This window comes from Capricornis sumatraensis, chromosome 14 (assembly GCF_032405125.1).
Source record: "Capricornis sumatraensis isolate serow.1 chromosome 14, serow.2, whole genome shotgun sequence".
NCBI classification, from domain to species: domain Eukaryota; kingdom Metazoa; phylum Chordata; class Mammalia; order Artiodactyla; family Bovidae; genus Capricornis; species Capricornis sumatraensis.
The window spans coordinates 68,896,317-68,920,698 of record NC_091082.1 but is presented as its reverse complement, the minus strand read 5'-3'; the positions used below and the strand labels follow the sequence as shown (position 1 = coordinate 68,920,698).

The window sequence follows — 24,382 nt, the reverse complement described above, 5'->3', positions numbered from 1 at the left end:
GGTAGGGTTCAGATTGTGGTATTTAGCTTTAGGGAGATAGTGGGTAGGTATTTTGTTGAACACATGCCTAATGTATACATTCCATATGCAACAAACTTTTTTTTTTTTTTTACTGCCTTCAGGTAGACACAGCTATGTGCAATGGGTGGGTTAAGAATAGTTTCTGAGAGACTTTATTCTTGTAGAAAGATGAGGCTACACAAACCTCGCTAACACAAGGGAAATGTGGAAAGTGCCATCACAGAGAGGGAGAAAGTGTTGTGAGAGTTCATCAGAAAGGGAGATTACTTGTGGCAGGGGGAGTCAAGGTGTGCAGTAAAGTCTAACTTGTGTGAATTTCATTTATGCTTATTCATAATGCAAATCACTGTGTAGTTTAAGTGTTTGAGGATTAAAAATAAGTACTGACCATGAACAAGAGAAGATTATTGTGGAATAGATGGAATTTATAGAATTTGTTGTTGAGAAACTTGAAATTTTTTCATGGCTTTTAGCATCTAAATTTATACTGACTAGTTTCATAAATTTGAAAATAGTGTGTTTTATTCTGGAGTTTGAGAGAGAGAAAATGCTGATAGTGTTGAGAATCAGCATAAACAGACTGTATGATGAATTCTGATAAACTGTACTTTAAAACTTGTTTATTGCATATTTTAAAATTCTACATTATAAATGGTAGCATGATTACAAAATCTATAATTTGTTATATATATACACACACAATTTGTCTAATTTAGAAATGTAGCTGTTTATCATTCATTTTAAAAATGTGTTATACTGGTAGTTAACAGTTGTTTTATGCAATAAGCCAAAGCAGCCTCTATTTAAAGTTGTAGTTTTTTGGTTTGCTTTTGCAAAGAATGTTACATTTTATTATTTTATATAGTTGTAGATATTTTCTAACCTATAGTTACAAAGTATATGTAATAGATTTAAAAATTAAAAGTTTCTGAGGCAGTTTTTTGAAAAATAAATTCTTGATTTTATCTCTGCCCACCCCCTTCATTTAGGTCAAAGTTGGAAATTGCAATACACCTAAACCAAGCTTCTTTGACTTTGAAGGAAAGCAAAAATGGTAAGAAATTCTTGGGATCTAATGTGGTTGTTGTAAAGGGTTTAGGTGTTTAGGAATTAGAAAGCAGTGAGCAGATTAAAGAATTATTTTTATATTAATCTCTTTCTGCTGTAGGCAGTGCTAATGACAGGCAGTTGGGAGAGAGATTAAAAGCCGATTTTAGATAAGTCTCCTAAAGGATTCTTATGCTTTGATGTTGGTATATAAGTAGTTCATACATCCCTCACATATGAATCACTTCTTAGAGAGTGACCATAGAGCTGTTGCTTGAAATTTTCCTTCCTAATCATACAGCCTCTAATGGGTCACCACTTCTCTCTGGAGGGATCTTGGAAGAAGGTCCGGAGGATGGGAAAGGAGAAGAGGAGGGCAAATCCCCATATTTTACTCTTTTTTCCCCTTCCCAATTTTTTCTCCTCATCTCTAATGCTCTTCTGTTCCTTGCCTACCATGGTGAAGAAGTGCTTCTAATAACCTCTTGAACAGAGAGGGAAAGAAAAATAGATCCTGAGCCTATTTCTTTCCTGAATACATAGAAAGACTATGCCCTCCTAGAATTTTTTTTTTTTAATTATAATTCAGAGATTACATCCTGTCATATGAGGCCTTATATCCTCCCACCTTGTTTAAGTGAAAAGAGAGGAATCATATACAATAGGGAAACTTAGAGAAGAAAGGACTTTGGAGCATCCACCTGAAATTAAAAGTAGAGAGGGAAGGTTTAAAAAGAAAAGGTGAAATATGGTTGTGGAGAGAAGCACTGAAACTGGATTCTCACCTCTTTCTAGAGCAGGGCTCCTCAAAACGTGGTTCCCTGAACAAGCTGCCTGTCTGGGGACTGTTTGTCACCCAGCTGGGAGGAGATGTCCAGCTTGAACCTGAAATGCAAATCAGTAATGTCATTAAGCACAGTTATTTAGTTCAGCTGACTTGTTCTGTGCAGAACATTCTCAGTGACAGGAAGCTGTGCTTTGATTTTGTTTCTGGCTCAAGCTGCCTATGCTGATGACAACAAATAGTTCTCTGCTGCTGCTAAGTCGCTTTCAGTTGTGTCCAACTCTGTGCAACTCCATAGATGGCAGCCCACCAGGCTCCCCCGTCCCTGGGATTCTCCAGGCAAGAACACTGGAGTGGGTTGCCATTTCCTTCTCCAATGCATGAAAGTGAAAAGTGAAAGTGAAGTTGTTCAGTCGTATCTGACTCTTCTCGACCCCATGGCCTGCAGCCTACCAGGCTCCTCCGTCCATGGGATTTTCCAGGCGAGAGTACTGGAGTGGGATGCCGTTGCCTTCTCCAATAGTTCTCTGACTGGCATTTTATTACTGTTATAAAATTCCTTGATGCATATTTTGTGCATTTTTAAATTTATGAATTATAAATTCACCATTACTTTCTCCTCTGTGTTTTCCTATTTTTTTCATTGTTTTTAGTAGTTTTTAAAAGTTTAGACTTTACAATTATAATAATTCAGGCAAGAATCATCAATAGATGCTAAAACCATTAGATGAAAAACAACTCGGGAACAATATTCACACAATCTGAGTTCACACAATAAGAGTTTACTTATTAATTACAAGGAGAATACCTGGAGACACTGCTTGTACTAAATCTTGACTCTTATCACTAATGATGGGACAAACTGGTGTCCCTGATGTGATGAATTGTAAATGACATTTCACCTGTATGTTGCTCTTGCCAAATATTTCACCTGATTCTAATCATGATTAATCATTTTTGGCAAGAAAACTCTCTAGGTGAAGAAACAATCAGACAAATGCAAATTGAAAGATATTTTTAAAAACACCGGGTTTGAACTGTTAAAAAAATATCAGTATCATGGAAGATAAAAAGACTAAACATACTTGAAACTCAGTGTTATGTGTGAGTCTTGATTGGTTCCTCATCTGGAAAAAGAAAGCTATAAAGAACATTTTGGGGAAATCTAAATATGGTTCATGTATATTTGTTTAATAGTACTAAATAATGAAATTTATTTACTTTGAAGAATGTATATTTGGGATAAAGTCTTATGATATATACAAGTAAATTTCAAGAGATTAAAAATAAATTTAGGAAACCTCAGAAAGATATTCTGTCCATGATAAGAGCAGGAAGGTAATGGGAAGACTCTGAGACTGAGTTACCTTTTACAGTGGATCAGCGACTGTACCTCCCAGTTGGAGGTAGAAAGAATTGGCAGGGAAAAGCCAAGAAGGAGGCCTGGTCTAGCAGCTGGCAGGAAAGAAGAAAAGGAAAGTGCAGAAGGGGGCTCAGGACTAAAATATCGCTCTTGGTTATTGAACTGCAGGAAGTCCCTGCCTTCTCATTCATTAGTACTCTTTTCTCTGTCTTCGCTGCCTCCTCACATTTGAAGTCCCTGCCCAAGGCCTCAGGATCTACTACCGGCAGCTTAGAGATGCGATAACAGCAGGAGGGGAAGGTGTATTTCTCACACCTTAAAATAAGACGTTTGAAGCATTTCCCACAGAATATTGTTTTATGTGATGAATAGTGAACACATTATTGAAACGCCATAAACACAGTTAATTCATTAGATCTGAACTGCTCCTATTGTCTGTAGACCATGTGTTCTCAGCAGGGGTGAAATTTGGGTTTGAGGGAGTTTTAAAATCTTAGATATTACAATAGTTTATGCCTTCTTAAATTCGACAAATACGCAATATATATTTTAAAATTTCAGGGGAAGGGTGATTAGAGGAAAAAGTGTCTAAAAGGGCTCCTTAGGTGGGCTGATAAGGTCTGTATTGCTGTGGACCAATGTAAAGGCAAAAAGAGAAGGCTGTGCGTCTATGGCTTATTACATCTTGTGACCATTAAAACGTGTGCCTTTTTCTTAATAATAACAAGAAATATACTGTTTGTGTTTCTTACATAATTAATGATAGGCCATTTTGGATATTACTACAGGGAAGCATGGAAAGCGCTTGGTGATTCAAGCCCCAGCCAAGCAATGCAGGAATACATTGCTGTAGTTAAAAAATTAGATCCAAGTTGGAATCCTCAGGTAAGACTTAATGATTATAACTAACACTTTCCAAAAAAACCACCATCTTTCTCTCAAATAAATGTTAAAACTAAGCTGTAGGGTTAAGTAACATCCTTTGAGTTTTATTTTCTCAAATAGAAAGATTATAAAGTTATTGTACTATTTATCTATCTAAAAATACTATTGCTTATATGTTCATATAGCCAGCTACTGATACTGAGAACTCTGAATTGTGGAGAATTTTTAAAAGCATAATTGTAAATCATGCAAAAGCTCAGTTCATTTTAGAATTTGAAAGAGTTTAACTTGTGATCATAGTATTATCTTGAAAAATGGGAGGATTCTCTTCTTTTTTTTTTTTTGTCAGCACCTTCTATGAAAGTGCAAAATGCTCATTGATGGGGTAAAATATGAATGACAGACTTTCTGCTATTATGTACATAGTTTAAGGTACATTATAAGGCTTCCCCGATAGCTCAGCTGGTAAAGAATCTGCCTGCAATATGGGAGACCTCAGTTTGATCCCTGGGTTGGGAAGATCCCCTGGAGAAGGGAACGGCTACCCACTCCAGTATTCTGGCCTGGAGAATTCCATGGACTGTATAGGGCCATGGGGTTGCAAAGAGTTAGACACAACTGAGCGACTTTCACAAGGTATATTATAGAAGATAAAACATAAGAAAAATAGAGTAATAGTATAAAACAATAATGAGGTGAGTGCTAAGGTATCCAGTAGAAGAAGAGATTACTTTGGACTTTGAGGGCACTTGTTTCATTATTAGATATTTATTACCAGTATGAAGGATGGAATCAGTGATGGAATCTTAAAATGTCAGAGTTACAAGGAACCTTAAAGATGTAAATGTTATGACATATAACAAGGAACCTTAAAGATGTAAATGTTATGACATATAAAAATATATCTTAATTATGAGTACAAAGTGGGAAAGTTAACCAACTTAGGATATCTCTAATGATATGACTGCTATAAAACATCATTTGTGTACAGATATATACCATAAAGGTTCTGAAAGGACTTAAAAATCTGAAATCCAGTGGTAAGAACAAGTGCCTCTCTGAACTGAACTCAGCCTGAATACAGATGGCACAATTAAAAACAAAAACAAGACTTGAATTTGCATGCCTTTAAGTGAGTCCTTACTGTTCAAGTCCAGCCACTGTGGTCTCAGTTCTTCCCTATGGACTATACTTGACTGTTTCTGATTGCCTGGCTTTGTGTAGGCATTTGAGGTTATAACTTTGGATAACAGAATTTATGGCTTCTTATCTTCAATGCCTTAGTTTCTAAGTAAAATTCCGTTAACTATGACTATTACAAATGCTTGCACAGTCCATGTAGTTAAGGTAGTTCTTCCTTATGGAAACCCAACTAGACGTGAAGGATGTTTTTAAAAATATCTATATCTTACCTGCTTAATTTACAAAACTTGAGTAAACTAAACAGAACCAAAGATACATACTTTTCAAGTAAAAATGATTCTTTAATACATGATTCTAAAAATATGTTAACATCATAATCTAGTTGTAAAAGAAATTTTATATTTCCTTTACATTTTAATTTTTAGTTTAAACACTCTGAGCTGGTACCTTTGACTCATAGCTTTTTCCCCCACATATTTTTGATTGGTATGGGGCCGGACCCTAATCTCAATCTCAAGAGATTTGATATTTAATTCATTTTGTTTTAGGTTAAAAGAATCATTTTCTATTGATATTTGCTTCTAAAGATGATGAAATAATAGCAACTCTCATGCTGAATGTGTTCTTTGCATATATTGCCCTTTGAAATCTTCTTAAGAATTTTAAGACTTAGAAACTATTATTGTCTGCATTTTAAAAAAGAGGAAATTCAGGCACAGAGAGGTTTAGTAACTTGCCAAGATCAGCCAGCTAATAAATGATATTGCTGGGATTTTAACCTTTGCCTGTATAAGTCCAGATCCCCACTCTTAACCACTCTGCTCTCTGTCCGATAGCTGACATTATGTGTATTAGAAAAAAGCATGTGGGGAGGGAGTGATGGGGGAGTGGATGAGTTGGGAGATTAGGATTGACATACAACACTGCTGCTGCTGCTGCTGCTAAGTCACTTCAGTCATGTCCAACTCTGTGCGACCCCATAGACGGCAGCCCACCAGGCTCCCCCGTCCCGGGGATTCTCCAGGCAAGAACACTGGAGTGGGTTGCCATTTCCTTCTCCAATGCGTGAAAGCGAAAAGTGAAAGAGAAGTTGCTCAGTTGTGTCTGACTCTTCACGACCCCATGGCCTGCAGCCTACCAGGATCCTCCATCCATGGATTTTCCAGGCAAGAGTACTGGAGTGGGGTGCCATTGCCTTCTCCGACATACAACACTACTTTGTATGAAATAGATAATTAAGGGGAACCTACTTTATAGCACAGGGAACTCTACTTGTGGTAACTTAAATGGGAAGAAAATCCCCAAAAGAGGGGATATACATATGGCTGATTGACTTTTCTGTACAGCAGAAACTGTATAAAGCAACTATAGTAGTATAAAGCAATTATACTCCCAAAAAACCCTAAACTTTGTGAGAGAGCCTCAGCTAGAACCATCTTGCTAAACTTCTTATGTAGGCATTTGAGTTTATAACTTTTGATAAGTAACAGAATTTATGATTTCTTACCTTAAATACCTTATCCATCGGCTCCCATATCGATCATGTTTTTTTGTGTGTGTCTATGGTGAGAACACTTAAAGTCTACTCTCTAAGCAAATTTCATGTATAGAATACAGTGTTATTAATTAGTGTGTTTATTGGTAACTAATTTATAATAGTACATTATACTGTCTTGATATAACTTTTTTAAAGTTCTAAGAGCAGCACAAGGAACTCTTGGATGGCATTTGTCTAGTTATGCCGGTTGTTTCACTTGTTTTATCAGTTTCTATCTACATGTACATACTTGTAAATAGGTTTCCTCTGAATTATTTTATTATGTTTGAACCGTTTTAGAGAAGTTATAGACATCACGTCCTTTTACTGCTTAATAAACTTCAATACATTGCTGCTGCTACTGCTGCTAAGTCGCTTCAGTCGTGTCCGACTCTGTGCGACATTACTATACTGCAATTATCAAAATTGGTCATTGTTTTTTTTTGGTGTCAAGAGTTCCTATAAGGCATGCATATGTGTGTGTATGTAGATGTATGTGTACATATTTGTTAAGATAAAAATTATAAATGTATATTTAAGGTATACAACATGATTTATGTATATATACATAGTGAAATGATTACTATAGTTGAACTAACTAATATATCATCTCTCATAGTCACCTTTTCTCTCTGTGTGTGTGAGAAGAGCACCTGATATTTACTCTCTTAGCATATTTCCAATATTCAATACAGTATTATTAACTATATATATATGCCTGTAGTAGACTTATTCATCCTACAGAACTGCAACTTTGTACTCTTTGACCAGTATCTCCCCATTTTCCCTAGCCAGTGGTAAACACCATTCTGTTTTCTGCGTCTATGAATTTGACTTTTTCATTTTTTAGATTCTACATATAGGTGAGATCATATAATATTTGTCTTTCTCTGTCTGGATTATTTTACTTAGTATGGTGTCCTCCCAGTTCATCTGTATTGTCATAAATGGCAGGATTTCCTTTTTTCTCATGGCTAAATAAGGTTCTGTTTGTGTGTCTATACACACACGACACACTTGTTTATACATTCATCCATACACGGACACTCAGGTCTCTCCATATATTGGCTATTGTGAATAATGCTCAATAAACAATGAGAGACCAGATGTCTGAGGTTCTGATTTCATTTCCTTTACATGTATACCCAGAGGTGAGATTCCTGGATCATATGGGAGTTGTATTTTTAATTTTTTGAAGAACCCATAATGTTTCCATCATGGCTATACCAGTTTACATTCCTGCTGACAAATAACAATGATTCTCTTTTCTCAAAATCAGGAATTTTAACATTCATTCAATATTATTGTCAGATTCATAGTCCATATTCCACTTTATCGTATCCTAAACTGTCTTTCATAGTTATTTTTAAACATTCTGATCAGTCGTCCAATCCAGGATCGTGCACTGCACCTAGTTGCCATCATCCAGCCCAGGATCATGCACTGCACCTAGCTGCCATGTCTCTTTAGTCTCCTTTAATCTGAAGTGGTTTCTCAGCCTTTCCTTCTTGACTGTCATCTTTTTGAAGAGTATAGGCCAGTTAGTTTGTAGAGTGGCTCTCAGTTTGGGTTTGTTTGATGTTTCCTCGTAATTAGATTTGGATCATTACATTTTTGGAAGGAATACCACAGAATTGTGTCCTTCTGTATGTATTATACTGGAAGATACATGATGTCTGTTTGTCCTCAAATTGGTTATATTAACTTTAATCACTTGCTTTCTCCACTGTAACATTTATCCCTGCCCCCTTTGAAATTAATGAGTAATTTGTGGGGTGATACTCTAAGACTGTGTAAATATCCTTTTCCTAATCAGATTTCACCCACTAGTTTTAATATCCATTAACAGTTCCAAATAGGAAAAGGAGTGCGTCAAGGCTATATATTGTCACCCTGCTTATTTAACTTATATGCAGAGTACATCATGAGAAATACTGGCCTGGAAGAAGCACAAGCTGGAATCAAGATTGCCGGGAGAAATATCAATAACCTCAGATATGCAGATGACACCATCCTTACGGCAGAAAGTGAAGAGGAACTAAAAAGCCTCCTGATGAAAGTGAAAGAGGAGAGTGGAAAAGTTGGCTTAAAGCTCAACATTCAGAAAACGAAGATCATGGCATCCGGTCCCATCACTTCATGGGAAATAGATGGGGAAACAGTGGCTGACTTTATTTTGGGGGGCTCCAAAATCACTGCAGATGGTGACTGCAGCCATGAAATTAAAAGGCGCTTACTCCTCGGAAGAAAAGTTATGACCAACCTAGATAGCATATTCAAAAGCAGAGACATTACTTTGCTGACTAAGGTCCGTCTAGTCAAGGCTGTGGTTTTTCCAGTGGTCACATATGGATTGAGAGTTGGACTGTGAAGAAAGCCGAGTGCTGAAGAATTGATGCTTTTGAACTGTGGTGTTGGAGAAGACTCTTGAGAGTCCCTTGGACTGCAAGGAGATCAGCCCTGGGATTTCTTTGGAAGGAATGATGCTAAAGCTGAAACTCCAATACTTTGGCCACCTCATACGAAGAGTTGACTCATTGGAAAAGACTCTGATGCTGGGAGGGATTGGGGGCAGGAGGAGAAGGGGACGACAGAGGATGAGATGGCTGGATGGCATCACCGACTCGATGGACGTGAGTCTGAGTGAACTCCGGGAGTTGGTGATGGACAGGGAGGCCTGGCGTGCTGCGATTCATGGGGTCGCAAAGAGTCGGACACGACTGAGTAACTGAACTGAACTGAATGGTGTTCTAACTCCATCATTCCTTCTGCATTTATTATTTGGCATGCCACTGTGAGGATGGGCTTTCCCTTCTCCCCTATTTATTTATTTACTCATTTCCAAAAACTGTGAAAGGATTCTACCCTACTTACAAGCTAATAAGATAGCCCATTACTGTTTCTTAGATACTGGCAGAGTTACAAGACTCCTGGGTCTGAGCCAAAGGACTTCATTATTCATGGCATGGCAAACAACATGAGCTTTGTTGGATTTGCTTCACATTCTTGTGTCCCCCAAATCCCACAGGGATGACACAGGTGGGCCTAGATGGATGCCTGCATACACAGTGGGTTGTGCCATAGGGAAGGAGCACTGAGCTTTGGGGACTCATCACTTTCATAGCAGGTAGAAGTAAACCTGCTATTTTTCAGGGGTGTGGAAGAAATTACCTCATCCCTGACGGTGGCTTACTGCACACACAACCCTGAGAAAAGGCCAAGATAGAAGTAGTCAGAGCCTGGCATACTGAACATGAATGTGCTCAGGGCCCCTGGTTGATTGCCTCACCCATTATAGTCAAGAATATACTCATAGATTTGTATTTTATTCAGTAGTAATACCAATTACCATTGTTTGGCCACTGAAAGCCATTCAAGACGGCTCCCATGTCCTTTTGATATGTCCCCATCATTCTTTGAACACTTTTCTTTCTGGCGTGTTTCAGGGTGTATTAGTCTCCTAGGGTTGCCATAGCAAAGTACCATAAACTAGTAGTTTGTAGTTTAAAACAGCAGAAATTCTCTCACAGTACAGGAGGCCTGAAATTACAGTATTAGCAGAGCCATGCTCTCTTTGAAAGCTTCAGGGAAGAGTCCTTCCCTGCCTCAACCAGTACTTCTGGTGGTCTCAGAGAGTCCTTAGTTTGTGGCAGGATAGCTCCAATTTCTCTCTCTGCTCACATGGCCTTTTCCCCCTGTGTCTCTATCCAGATTGCCCTTACTTTCTCTTATTTAGACAACCCGTCATTGGATTTAGGGCTCGCCTTAAACCTCATCTTAACTTTTCCCCCTAGCTTTATTGCTATGTAATTGACATATAACATTTTATAAATTTAAGGTACACACACCAGAGAAGGCAATGGCACCCCACTCCAGTACTCTTGCCTGCAAAATCCCATGGACGGAGGAGCCTGGTGGGCTGCAGTCCATGGGGTTGCAAAGAGTCAGACATGACTGAGTGACTTCACTTTCACTTTTCACTTTCATGCATTGGAGAGGGAAATGGCAACCCACTCCAGTGTTCTTGCCTGGAGAATCCCCGGGACGGGGGAGCCTGGTGGGCTGCTGTCTATGGGGTCGCACAGAGTCCGACACGACTGAAGCGACTTAGCAGCAGCAGCAGCAAGGTACACACACACGTGTTGATTTGACACGTGTTGCAAAATGAGTGCCACCGTAGCTGATACCTCCACCATGTCACATAATTAATGTTTATATTTTGTGGTGAGAACATTGAAGATCTACTCCTTTAGTAACTTTCAAGTATGTAATACGGTGTTATTAACTATAATCACCATGCTGTACATTAGATCCCCAGAACTTACTCATCTTGTAACTTGAAGTTTCTACCTTTAATCAACATTTTCCCCATTTCTCCCCCACCTCCCAGGCCCTTGGTAAAAACCATTCTACTCTTTGTTTCTGTGAGTTTGGCTTTTTTAGGTTTCACATGTAAGTGATGTTATGTAGGATTTGTTTTTCCCTGACTTTTTTTCCACTTAGAATAGCACCTTCAAGGTCCATTCACTTTGTTGCAAATGGCAGGATTTCCTTCTTTTTCGTGGCTGAATAATATATGTGTGTGTGTGTGTCATATTTTCTTTATTAATGCATCTGTTGAATTAATCTTTATCTTCTTTCTGTTTCTGTATGTTGGCTATTGTAAATAATGCTGCAGTGAATATGGGAGGAAAGATACTTCTTCAGAATCCAGTTTTCCTTTCCTTTGGACATCAACACAGACATGAGATTGCTGGATCATACGGTAGCTCTGTTTTTCGTTTTTGAGAAACCTCCGTACTGTTTTCCACAGTGGTTGTACCCATGTACATTTCTACCAGCAGTGCACAAGGGCTTTATTTTTTCCCTCCACCTCCTGGCCAGCACTTATCTCTTGTCTTTTTGATGACGACCATTCTAACAAGTGTGGTTTGCATTTCCCTGATGATAGTGGTGCCAAGCACCTTTTCATATACTTGTTGGCTATTTGAACGTCTTCTTTAGAAAAATGTGTATTCATTTTTGCCTATTTTTAAATTGGATTTTTTTTTTTCTTTTTGCTGTTGAGCTGTGTGAGTTCTTTATATGTTTTGGATATTAACCCTTTATTAGAAATGTGATTTACAAATATTTTCTCCTGTTCAGTAAGTTACCTTGTCATTTTGTTGATGGTTTCTGTTGCTGTTTCGAAGTTTTTAGTTTGATGTTGTTCCACTTATTAACTTTTACTTTTGTTGCTTTTGCTTTTCGCGTCAAATCCAAAAGATCATTGCCAAAACCATTGTCAAGGAGCTTTCCCCCTATTTTTCTTCCAAGACCTTAATGAATGTTTTTATGCATAAGTTCTTAGTCCATTCCAGGTTAATATTTGTGCGTAGCACAAGATAGGTGTCCAGTTTTCCCATTTACTGAAGAGACTGTCCTTTTCATTGAGTAGTCTGGGCTCCCTTGTCAAATATTAGTTGACTGTATGCCTCATCTTAACCTGATAACATCTGCAAAGACCTTGTTTTTAAATAAGGTCTCATTCTCAGCTATCTGGGGTTAGACGTGGATGTGTCTTTGTCGGGGAGAGGACACAATTCAACTCACTCCACAGGTTCATCTTCTGCTTTCTCTGTCTTCACCCTAGAATTGGCTTTTCCCCTTTGGTTCCTTTTAGTAGAGAACGGTATTTAGAAAGCAAAGTCTGGGTGTTGAGTATGCTCATTTCTGCTGGGGCGTCATTGCTTCTGTGTCCTTTCAGCAGACATACCTGAATAATGCTGCTGCTAAGTCACTTCAGTCATGTCTGACTCTGCGCGACCCCATAGAGGGCAGCCCACCAGGCTCCCCCGTCCCTGGGATTCTCCAGGCAAGAGTACTGGAGTGGGGTGTCATTGTCTTCTCCGTACCTGAATAATACATATGCTCAAATGCACATATATGTTAACACACATTCATACTTAACATCTGTGTGTACATGCATACATATGTATGCGTTCAGGTATGAATGTGCACACAGATAGGTTCATTGTGGACGCAGATGTGTGTGTATATACCCACACCTACTTAACCCTCTCTAACATATGTATCCTATATCTGTATTTCTATATTTATTTACTTATATATTAAAAACCACAAGTTCATATTGGTACCTCTGATTCCAGCCCTGCACTGTAGGGTACATTGTTGTCTTCCCTCTTTCTGAATTTGTAACACCTTTCTAAGTCAGAACCCAGGCTCCTAATATTCTCATTATATTTACTCATTTTCTTGAGCTAGAATACACAGGAAGCCATTTCAGAATTGCTACCCTACACCCCTGTGAAAAGCAAGTTTACTAACTGAAGTTCACTTGTTTACAGGTTATGTTTTTTAAAGTAAAGTTTATATAAAGTGAGATGCTCAAACTTTTAAGTGTATAATTCGATGTTTTAACAAATATTCAAGGTAGTTTTATACAAACTTTGATAAAATTGGAAAATAATTGCATTTTATTCACTTTGTTTTTTTCTGACTACTTCCTAATTGACCAGTCATTTGGAAAATTAATATTCTTTTCATTGTGAATGCCCTGGCTTCCCAGGTGGCTCAATGGTAAAGAATCTGCCTGCAATGCAGGAGACATGGGTTTGATTCTTGGGTTGAGAAGATCCCCTGGAGAAGGAAATGGCAGCCCACTCCAGTATTCTTGCCTAGAAAAGCCCTTGGACAGAGGAACCTGGCAGGCTACAGTCCATGGGGTCGCAAAAGACTCCCAACACAACTTACCAAGTAAACAACAATAAACCTGACCCATGAAGTCACTCTGTTCTGAAGTGGCTGCCTTGCTTCTAAAGAGATAATATGGACACAAAGATTATAGCCTGATAAATATATTAACAGTTCTAGAAGAGGACATTTTCCAAATTAAAGAATTGTATGTTTTTCTGTAACTTCTAGCTAATAATTGATATTTTGCACAGCTCTTTTGAGAAGATTCTTATTCTAAGGTGCACAGTGTAATGAGTAGCATTTTTTTTGAGTCCTGTATAAAGACTTTTTGAGTACAAATAGCAGGATGATTGGAGAAGGCAATGGCAACCTACTCCAGTACTCCCATGGACAGAGGAGCCTGGTGGGCTGCAGTCCATGGGGTCGCGAAGAGTCGGACACAACTGAACAACTTCCCTTTCACTTTTCACTTTCATGCATTGGAGAAGGAAATGGCAACCCACTCCAGTGTTCTTGCCTGGAGAATCCCAGAGAAGGGGGAGCCTGGTGGGCTGCTGTCTATGGGGTCGCACAGAGTCGGACATGACTGAAGCGACTTAGCAGCAGCAACAGGATGATTTGAGTTTATTTGGTCTCTGTTGATCCTACAAGTTAAGGCCAAAAAGAAAAAATACATTAATGATCTCTCTGTAGATCTAACTTATTAAAAGACCAGTCTCATGTATTTTGCCTATATAATTAAGGTTTTACTCTGTTGCAGATTGCTATTTCATATTGAACCATTTATAAAAGGACTTTTGTCCTTTTTTGTACATCTATTAAGGTATTGTTGATAGTATTCATTCATTCAGCTCATTTATTGCACACTTATGGTGTGCCTGTTATAGCTCTCAGTGCTGGAGATAACAGTGAACAAGAGACCCATCCCTGCTCTCAGAGAGCTTACAGTTTGGCAGGCATAAGTAATAGAATAGATATAGTGTATGAGAAGGTGATTAGCACCATGGAGAGAAAGCAGGAGAAGGAGAATCGGGTGTACAGGGGGTGGGGTTACAATTTTAAATGAGCTGATCAAGAAAGGCTCACTGAAGAGATGACACTGAGCAGAGACGTGAAAGAATGAACCGTGCCGGTATCTAGGGAGGAGTATTCTACATGGAGGGACAGCCAGCGCAAATCCCTAAGGCAGGAGCATGCCTGGTGTTCTCTAGGAATTGTTAGGAGGGCTGAATAGGTATACGGGAATGGGGTGCAGGGCAGAGAAATACGAAATGAGGTAGCATGGGGCACATGGGATAGTCTAGTAAAAGGATTAAGGCTTTTACTCCAATGATAAGGGATATACACTTAGAATATAAACTTGTAAAAAGATATAAGTATTCTTCTATATTGTCCAGTAAATAATATTTTAATGAAAGTAATACAGGCATATGGAAATAAAAATTCAAACAGGTATGAAAATTCAAAGGGTATGAAAACGAAACTTTATATATGAAGTTCCTTGTCCCACACGTGATATACTCCTTCTGTCATTTCCTAGTAGACCTAAGCACTTGTGACTGTTTCTGTAATTCTGCATTGCTTCCTCAAAAGCACTAAATTCTAAGTTTCTTCTTTTAAAAAAGTGTTCTTTGTAACTTGAATGTTTATTTGTCTGATAGATGAAAGTTTATCTGGATAGTTCCTGCAGTTTCATTCCTCTTTGCCCATGTACCTGTTTCTCTTCACACCTAGTAAAGCTTCTTGTGACCACCAGAGGGAGCAAAAGTTCCTGATAGACAAGGCAATGTTGTTCTCAGGAATTTCTAGGGCTTTCTGTGTGTTTCAGTAGTATTGTTAAAACCTTGCTTCTCGTTGGCCATCTAGTCTTTTGCCATTGTTAGAGAAACTCCTTAGAAACTTTCATCTTTACTTGGGATATTGCTAGTTACTTTATTTTTGTTCACCATAACTTGTCTGATGACTCTTAGGTTAGCATTCATTGCATTATATTTGTGTATTGTTTATGAAGATAAGTAATATAGATGGGAGAACTGAGACTCTTTTGTTCTGAGCTGTCTGGTACCCATCTAGACTTTTGCAAAATGGCTACTATTCATCTGTGGTTTTTACAGCATCATTGACTTATCTTTTACCTATAAAAATTCATTGAATATCAGAATAGCTAACGGAACTTGAAGAAACAACAGAGGAGCCAGAACAGGGTCCTGTCCTAATAGTCCTCTTCCTGTGCCTGGGAGAGGGCATGACACCCCACTCCAGTACTCTTGCCTGGAGAATTCCCATGGACAGAGGAGCCTGGTGGGCTACAGTCCATGGGGTTGCAAAGAATCAGACACATCTGAGCGACTAAGCACAGCACAGCACAACAACAGTGCCAAAGAGATTGAAATATACATACATGAGGAAAATAAACTTTTAACTAAGATTTGAATGTGAGGGACTTCCTGGGAGTCTAGTGGATAAGACACTGTGCTTCTGCTGAAAGGGGCCCAGGTTTAATCCCTGGTCAAGGAACTAAGATCCCACATGCTTCAAAGTAGCCTAAATAAGTAAATAAATTGAATGTGGTAAAGGCCACTTTTAAGCCGATAGGAATATCATAAAGCATAAAGTCTGCATGATAAAATGTTGTTTTGCCCAAGACTATATTGCTGTTTCTCCTTACTATTCTTGCAGTTTTAACAGTAGGCTGTGTTGATTCTAAATTCATTTTTTAGCCCTGATCTTTTCTGTGATCCTGATCAGGGTTCAGGGTTTTTAGAGCAGGATCACAAAAGCTAATTTTTAAACAGTGAATAGCCTGCAGAGTCCAGGCCATTAACATAAATGAGTGAAATGGGTTGGAATTTATACATAGTCATGAGAATTATAGTTTACAGGGAGTGAAAGTGAAGTTGCTCAGTTGTGTCTGACTCTTTGCGACCCCATGGACTGCAGCCTACCAGGCTCCTCCATCCATGGGATTTTCCAGGCAAGAGTACCAGAGTGGGTTGCCATTCCCTTCTCCAGGGGATCTTCCTGACCCAGGGATCAAACCTGGGTTTCCTGCATTGCGGGCAGAGGCTTTTCCCTCTGAGCCACCAGGGAAACCCTTGCAGGGGGAGTGCGTGCCTGTATGAATGAGAAAATGGACCTTTGCTCCAGCCGGCTGTTGCTGTGAGTGCCAGTGATGCCAGACCAGATATAAAATCTTGGCGTTAGTGTGATATCTCTTGATTTTTGAATGAGGCTTTAAAAGAGAAGTTAAAGTTGGCTAAGCAGTTGCCCTACAATGTGAGCCAAATTAAAAATGCATCTGCTGGTGCAGTCCGTCTTAAGGGGTCTACCTTTTGACTTTGTTTTAGGTTCATGTGTCAGAATACTTGTTGAGTATTTTTATTTTATTGTTGCAGGGGCATTTCTACATGTTGTCCCTATTTTACGTCTGATCCCACTCAAGTCTGTCCTCTGTATTGCTTCTAAAATACATACCTGACCATGTTTTCCCTGTTTAAAAGTGATTCCCTTTTACTCGTAGGCTAAATTAGTATGACATACAAATTCCGCCACAATCTGATTCATATTTACACTTCAATCCCACCTCCTACCCCTCCTCAACCTTTATTTTAAATTCCAGTACTATCAGACTTAAAGTATTGTTTCAGCAACCTGACTGTACACCAGAATCCCTTGCAGGGAGCTTTAAAAATAGAGATGCATAATCTTTACTCCAGATTTACTTAAAATTTCCTGCTAGGATCCTGACCTCTGTTTGTTTTAGTGGCTCACGAGTCACTTTGAAGCACTCTGGGGTTGTCAGTATCTACTGCCCTACATCTTGCTGTTTTACATCTTCTGATTTTAGTTCAAGTTTTTTTTTTTTCCTTCATTTGGAGAGCTCTCTCTGTTTACTAGATTAATTTGTGCTCATCCTTGAAGACTAGGTTTAGGATATTTTCACCTTTAGGAATCTTTTCCCTGTTCCTTGAACCATACAGAGATAGACAAAGTGACGGCTCTCTGGGCCCCTCTGCTTTCATTGTTCCTACCATTTTGAATTGAAATTATGTTTCTCGTCCTCTGTTCTTTTCCAGAATTAAGATTATGTCTTATTAATATTTATAATTCCTTGTTACCAGCTCAGTATGTGAAGCAGAAGATGACCAGTAACGGCTGGATTGGACTGGTCTGGCCGTTATGTTGTACGTGGTACAGGGGAGGGGCTGACGAATTTCAGTGCGTATAGCTAAAGTTTGCATAGATTACTTGTGTGCGCTACGCCTGCTGTTATTTCTGCTGTGTATAGCTTTTCCAATTATTGTAGTACCACGTTAATGTAAAATCAGGTTAAGACCTTGTGTAAGCTGAATTCTGAATTCAGTGTCTTTATCCCTTTTTATATGTGTTGTGTCCATGTTTTCTTCGATTTTCTTTGTCCAGACTAATTTGGGTGAGATTAATTGGGTTAAATACTGTGTTCCTTATGTAAGATCATGAAAGTTAATGCCATATTTAACTGCAAATTGAGATTTGGGTGAGTCAGAAGGGGAGAAGTTGAAGAACATTTGACACAGACATTTCTCTAGAATAAATGTGAGTTTTTAAAAAAGCGTGGAAGAATTTTGCTTCAGTAACAAAGAAAAATCCATTGGCTGGATTAAATTGTGATTTAGGTACACTGAATTGTTTTTTAGATCAGTGAACGCCAGAGGGCAGTGTTCTACAGCTTAAAGTGACTGATATTCTGTGATGATACATTTTCCTGTATTATGCTTACTTTGTGTTTTTGTTTCTCTTATAGACACAAATTAAAACAGCATGGTTAGAAATTAAAAATTTCTATTAATAAATCAAAATATAATATTTTAATGAAAGAATAAAATAGTTTAAATAATGGACATATTTTATAATCTAAAAATATTGATGCCTTAGAATAATGAGAACAATGGAAAGAAGATTTTGTTGTCCTGTTCAATTCATATAAATGAAAAAAAAAAGCAACCTAAATTTTATTTGGTAATTAAATTTATTAGACAATTTGGGGAAATTAGTATCCTGTGTAACTAAAATTTTCTTTCACTAAAGAATGCTCAAGACTTTATTTGTGCAGTAGATAGGATATATTTCTTTGTAAATGAAGCAGTTACACATTTGAGTAGACTAACTGGATTATGATATTAAAGCCATAGCATGCATGCTTGCTCAGTTGTGTCTGACTCTGTGACCCTGCGGACTGTAGCCCACCAGGCTCCTCTGTCCATGGGATCCTCCAAGCAAGAGTACTGGAGTGGGTGGCCTTGCCCTCTTCCAGAGGATCTTCCTCACCCAGTGACCAAACCCAACCCGTGACTCCTGGGTCTCCTGCGTTGTTAGGCAGATTCTTAACCACTGTGCCACCTGGGAAGCCAAACAGAGCCATAGGCAGAAGAAATAATCCAGCAGTAGGTATTACGGAATGAATTGTTATTTCAGGTTTACTTTGATAGAAAAACAACTTAAAATAAATCAATTCAGAGTTAGTAATTCAAACTGCATTTTGTCTAGTTTCAAAATTACTAGGAGATAATTTTTTCCTACTGAGAAACCATTTGTTCTAATAGTAGAATTCTATTATAACATGTTTTGTTATTGGGAACAAAGGTTGAATATATTGATATTTTGGGTCAAATTTGTTAGCCTCTGTGAACAGCTAATTTCTGATACAGAAAAAGCATGCTGTATTAGTAAAAATAAAATGGTTTACCTTACTGACTTGAAAAGGGTTGCATAATATTTAGGAACTGTTGAATGCTTAATACTTGTACGTGTTTGTGTGTGTTTGCCAGTTGAGTCCAATGGTTCCTACTTGTGGTTAAAAAACATGTTTGGTTAGCTTTCAGTTCAGCTCAGTTGCTCATTTGTGTCCAACTCTTTGCAACCCCGTGAACTGCAGGACACCAGGCTTCCCTGATCATCACCAACTCCCAGAGCTTGCTCAAACTCATATCCGTCAAGTCAGTGATGTCATCCAACCATCTCATCTTCTGTTGACTCCTTCTCCTCCGACCTTCAATCTTTCCCAACGTCAGGGTCTTTTCTAATGAGTCATTTCTTCACATCAGGTGGCCAAAGTATTGGAGCGTCAGCATCAGTCCTTTCAATGCTTAACTTTAGAGGAGAATTAACAAATAGATACTCATCTGGCACACTGTTTTAACATTCATTCCATACATTTACTTGTCTCTGAGTGTTTTAGTTTTCTCCTGTTTATATTTGCTGGTTGAGGAAAGGAAGCAGTATGAATACCTGTGCCCATATGTGTATGTATGTAAAAAGTTTGACAAACCATTCCTTATTAAAAATACAGTTTAGTGGTATAATTTTTAAAATTTTTATTTGTGACCGTGCTGGGTCTTTATTGCTGTGTGCAGGCTTTTTCCAGTTGCACTTGCTTCTCTTGTTGCAGAGCTGAAGCTCTAGTGTGTGGTCTTGGTGGTGGTGCACAGACTTTGTCGCCCCATGGCAGGTGGGATCTTCCTGGATCAGGAGTCAAACCTGTTTCCCCTGCCTTGGCAAGCAGGTTCTTAACCACTGAGCCATAAGGGAATTCCCTAGTGGTATAACTTAAAAGAAACTTAAAAAAAATCATATAAAGTTACTTTGGGATAGATAAACTCCTAGGGTTTCATTGATATTGGTGGGATAGGGTTGTCCTGGAGCCAGATTCTGATCTTAGTGTATGATGAGTGTTAGTTTTGATATTTCTTCTGGTAGCATGTAGTCATAATAAATAAGTGTAGTCATATCACAGTTTTCCAGTTTTTTCTTAGGTAGAATATTTTATTTATTACCCCACCTGGGAAGTCATGAAAAAAATGTTAGTGAAACTCTTAGTAATCTATAATTTTAATTGAGGTAAAAGGGAAATATAGTTAGGAAAGATATGTCATTTTTCTTTTTTAAATGTCCCACTTTACTCTTCTTAGCATGTAATTAGGTTTTAACATAGGATTTAGCATGTAATTAGGTTCTAACATAGCATTTCCCATCCTCTAGCAGTCATGACACTGGCTCATTTTAAATGTAGGACCTGAAAATCTGTTAATAGGATTTGAAATCCAGTGAAGGAAGATAGATTTTTATTCACTGTTTACTTAAGGAAAAAAAAACAACCGTACAATTTAGTATATCTCCTTTTCGAAAGTTTTTTAAATTCTTAACATTTTGCAATATTAAAATTTAGTATTATAAGCCTGAAGTGGATAAGTTTTGAGATTGATTTCCCTTTCTGTCTCCCCACGTTTGGCTCCTGTGAGAAAGCTTTATATATTGAGAGACTGAATGTTTTAAATATCTAATATTTGTACTATAGTCAACTGAATGATTTTTATTACTATTTTAATTTAAAAAATTTTTATAGTCTATGGGTCATTTCTCTTGTATATATATTATTCCATGGAATTAGTCTATATTTTTGTTCATTACTCTAGGATTGTACTAGATTTCTCTGCTTCCAAGTCTTCGTTTTCTTTTCAGATCTATTTGTGTTGTAAACTAGGGATGACTGTGTTAATTTGTCCTTTGAGATTTGGTTCAGCTAAGATTTATTGAGCTTTTTCAGGCTGCATTACTTAGCATAAACTAATGCTGTAATCTTGCTGAAATCTTATAATAATAATGATTAATTATATGTCATATTCTGAAATTTTTAAAGAATTGATGTACTTTGGAATGTGATTTTCCCAGTAAACTCATGATGCCAAATCACTTAGTTTTTACCTCTTTCCTGTAGCATTTCTGCTGACTAATGTAAAAATCATGAAATCATCTAATTCAGTTACTATGTCATTTGGCTCTGACTTAAAAAAAAACTAATTAGAAGATTTTATGATTTTTTTGCAACTATTGCTGATATATATATTATATACTTTTGTGTCTGTGGTATCTTCCAAGGAAATTTACACTGGAGACATTTCTCTTTTGACCAATAGCTAACCTCCTTTGGCTTTCTAGAGTTTCTGCCTAAGAGGTGCTTCAACTAAGTGTTGATGCTGTTATCTCATGATAATCTCAGTCATTGTTGCCTGTCAGTAAGATGTAGCAATTTTTCATAGTCTGGTTTTTTGCCACATGTCACCTAACCATATAAATCAACTCTGAGTAATGAAGTAAAGGAGGAGGTAACATATTTGGTACCCAAATGACCCCAGAACGGTTTGACACTGTAGTTGGAACTCCTCTGATTAGGCCTTGCCAGGTGTATGTATTGTTGTTGTTTAGTCACTAAGTTGTGTCCGACTCTTTGTGACCCCATGGACTATGGCCTGCTAGGTCTGTCCATGGGATTTCCCAGGCAAGAATATTGGAGTGGGGTGCCATTTTCCTTCTCCAGGGGATCTTCCCAACCCAGGGATTGAACTTGCGCCTCCTGCATTGCAGCAGATTCTTCTTTCAGCCACCTGGGAAACCATGTGTATATAAAAGTTCCTGAAATTTCAGAAATAATATCAGAATAACATCATTAAATGCATACTGTGTGCTGTTCTTAGTCGCTCAGTTGTGTCCAACTCTTTGCAATCCCATGGACCGTAGCTCACCAGGCTCCTCTGTCCTTGGGGATTCTTTCAGGCAAGAATACTGAAGTGGGTTGCCATTCCCTCCTCCAAGGGATCTTCCCAACCCAGGGATCAAACCCAGGGATCAAACCCAGGTCTCCGGCATTGCAGGCGGATTCTTTACCAGCTGAGCCACCTGGGAAGCCCATGAATACTAGAGTGGGAAGCCTATGCCTTCTCCAGGGCATCTTCCCGACCCAGGAATCAAATCATGGTCTCTGCATTGCAGGTGGATTCTTTACCAGCTGAGCTACTAGGGAAGCCCATTGAATGCTTAACTTTAGTAATTAGAGATGTAAACACTGTCTAGTGTTTGCAACTGCATATGTGTCTCTGTGTGTGTGCATTGTGCGAGCGGTTTCTGAGAAAACAGATCAGTGTGAACCTCTGCTGAGACCAAGAACTATGCATCTTGAATAGTTTGTTGTATGAACCACACTTGTTTTTTGTTTGATCATTTTTATGTTAGATAAAATCTGCAGTCTTTTGATTGCCTTGTGCCTTTTGGAAAAGAGTGAAGTGTCAATTATACATTCTAAGATAACAGATTGAAGGCAGGAGGAGAAGGGGACAACAGAGGATAAGATGGTTGGATGGCATCACCGACTCAATGAACATGAGTTTGAGCAAGCTCTGGGAGTTGGTGATGGACAGGGAAGCTTGGCATGCTGCAGTCCATGGGGTCACAAAGAGTCAGACACAACTAAGCAACTAAACTGATGGTGACAGATTAGCTTTCAGTTATTTGTATCATTTAGGAACAAGAAAATCCAATTGCAAAATAGGACAATTCTTAAATTGCAAATTTCTGTTAGAGTTATTTTCACAGGTTAATTCAAAAACTGCTGAAATTTTGGAAAACTTAGAATATACTTCTTTTCAAATAACACTATTAAGAAATGAGTTTATTGTAACAAAAAATTAACAGTTAAGTATTTTTACCAATCTTCACAATGTTACTTGGTTTTAAGTGTTACTTCAATCTTGTATGTTACAAAGTCAGTTCAACTTAACTTTATATATTCTTTTCAAAAATTTTTATTTATTTACTTATTTTTGGCAGCACTGGGTCTTTGTTGCACATGGGCTTTCTCTAGTTGTGTCCAGCAAGGGCCGAGGGGTGCTAATGCTTTTATTGTGTATGCGGGTTTCTCATTGTAGTGGGTTCTCTTATTGTGGAGCATGGGCTGGAGGCTCATGGGCTTCAGGAGTTGTGGTGCGTGGGCTTGGTTGCCCTGCGGCATGTGGGTTCTTCCCAGGTCAGTGATCGAACCTGTGTCCCCTGCATTAGCAGGTGGATTCTTATCCACTGCACCACCAGGAGAGTCTTAAATATTCTTTTAAAATGTATTTTATAGGGAGCACAAGCAAAGTGGTCTCTTAATGCCACGATAATAAGTTGTGGATGTAGTATTTGTTTGTATGAAAATGTTAAAATGTGTTGCTGTCTTTACTAGGCCCTTTAAAAAAAATTCTGTATACTGGAGTTTCTCATCAGCTGTGTAAATATAGAATCATGCGAGGCTTGAGATCTTTAAGTATTTGAAATGTTGTAATATATACACTAGTTTAAGTGTGTGCTGTTTTACAGATAGCTGTCATTTCATGCACAGTCCTGTATTTAAATAACTCAAATCATTGCTATTCTAAGCAGTGCTTTTGCAGTCAAACATCTGAAAGGTGATTGACTTTTTTCCCATAGCTCCATAATTTATAAGAAAACATGAAATGAAAAGACTAGACCAAGATGATTTTGGTGCATGGTTATAATCTTACTATCAGTACTGAGAATAAAGACTAAGTCTGTTCAGAATAGACTGGTTAACTAACTGATCAAATTAAATTTCACATAGTAATTCCTTTTCATTGTTTAGTTCATGTGTCTTGCATTTAATTTGCAGGTGCAGGGTGTTTTTGATTTTATGTCTTTTGAGAAATTTATGATCTGGTGCTTTATTTATGACATCATAGTCTCAGCTTCAGCAATTGATTGAAATACAATATAGGGAAATTTAGTATGTATTTTTTAAAAGCTTAAATTGGGAAAATGAACCAACAGTGCTAATGCAGAGTTGTTTTGGAGCAAAGTAAGAAGGAATGGCAGTTAGTTTCTTTATACTTCTGTTGGTCTTTTATTGTTATAATCTTATTCACAATATTTGACATGATTTGCTTTTGGAGGTTTGTAGTATATTGTCACATTTTAAAGTTGTGAAGGATGGTTATAATTCATTGAGATTATATGTGTATAATAGAAAAGAGTTTGTAAACTATAGAGTGTAATGCAAATAAATTATTTTTATTGTTATACCAACTATATATTTAACAGA

The 24,382-nt window shown here is 37.9% G+C and overlaps 1 protein-coding gene across 2 annotated transcripts in view; it reads left to right on the top strand.

The window, feature by feature from the left end:
• Positions 1–24,382, top strand: part of ACBD6 (acyl-CoA binding domain containing 6) — a 201,041-nt gene that overhangs the window by 6,395 nt on the left and 170,264 nt on the right. For both annotated transcript variants that reach the window (XM_068986419.1, XM_068986421.1), the window contains exons 2-3: positions 1,011–1,075; positions 4,004–4,100. In XM_068986419.1, coding sequence (XP_068842520.1) covers positions 1,011–1,075; positions 4,004–4,100 — 162 coding nt within the window. The remainder of the gene's footprint in view (positions 1–1,010; positions 1,076–4,003; positions 4,101–24,382) is intronic.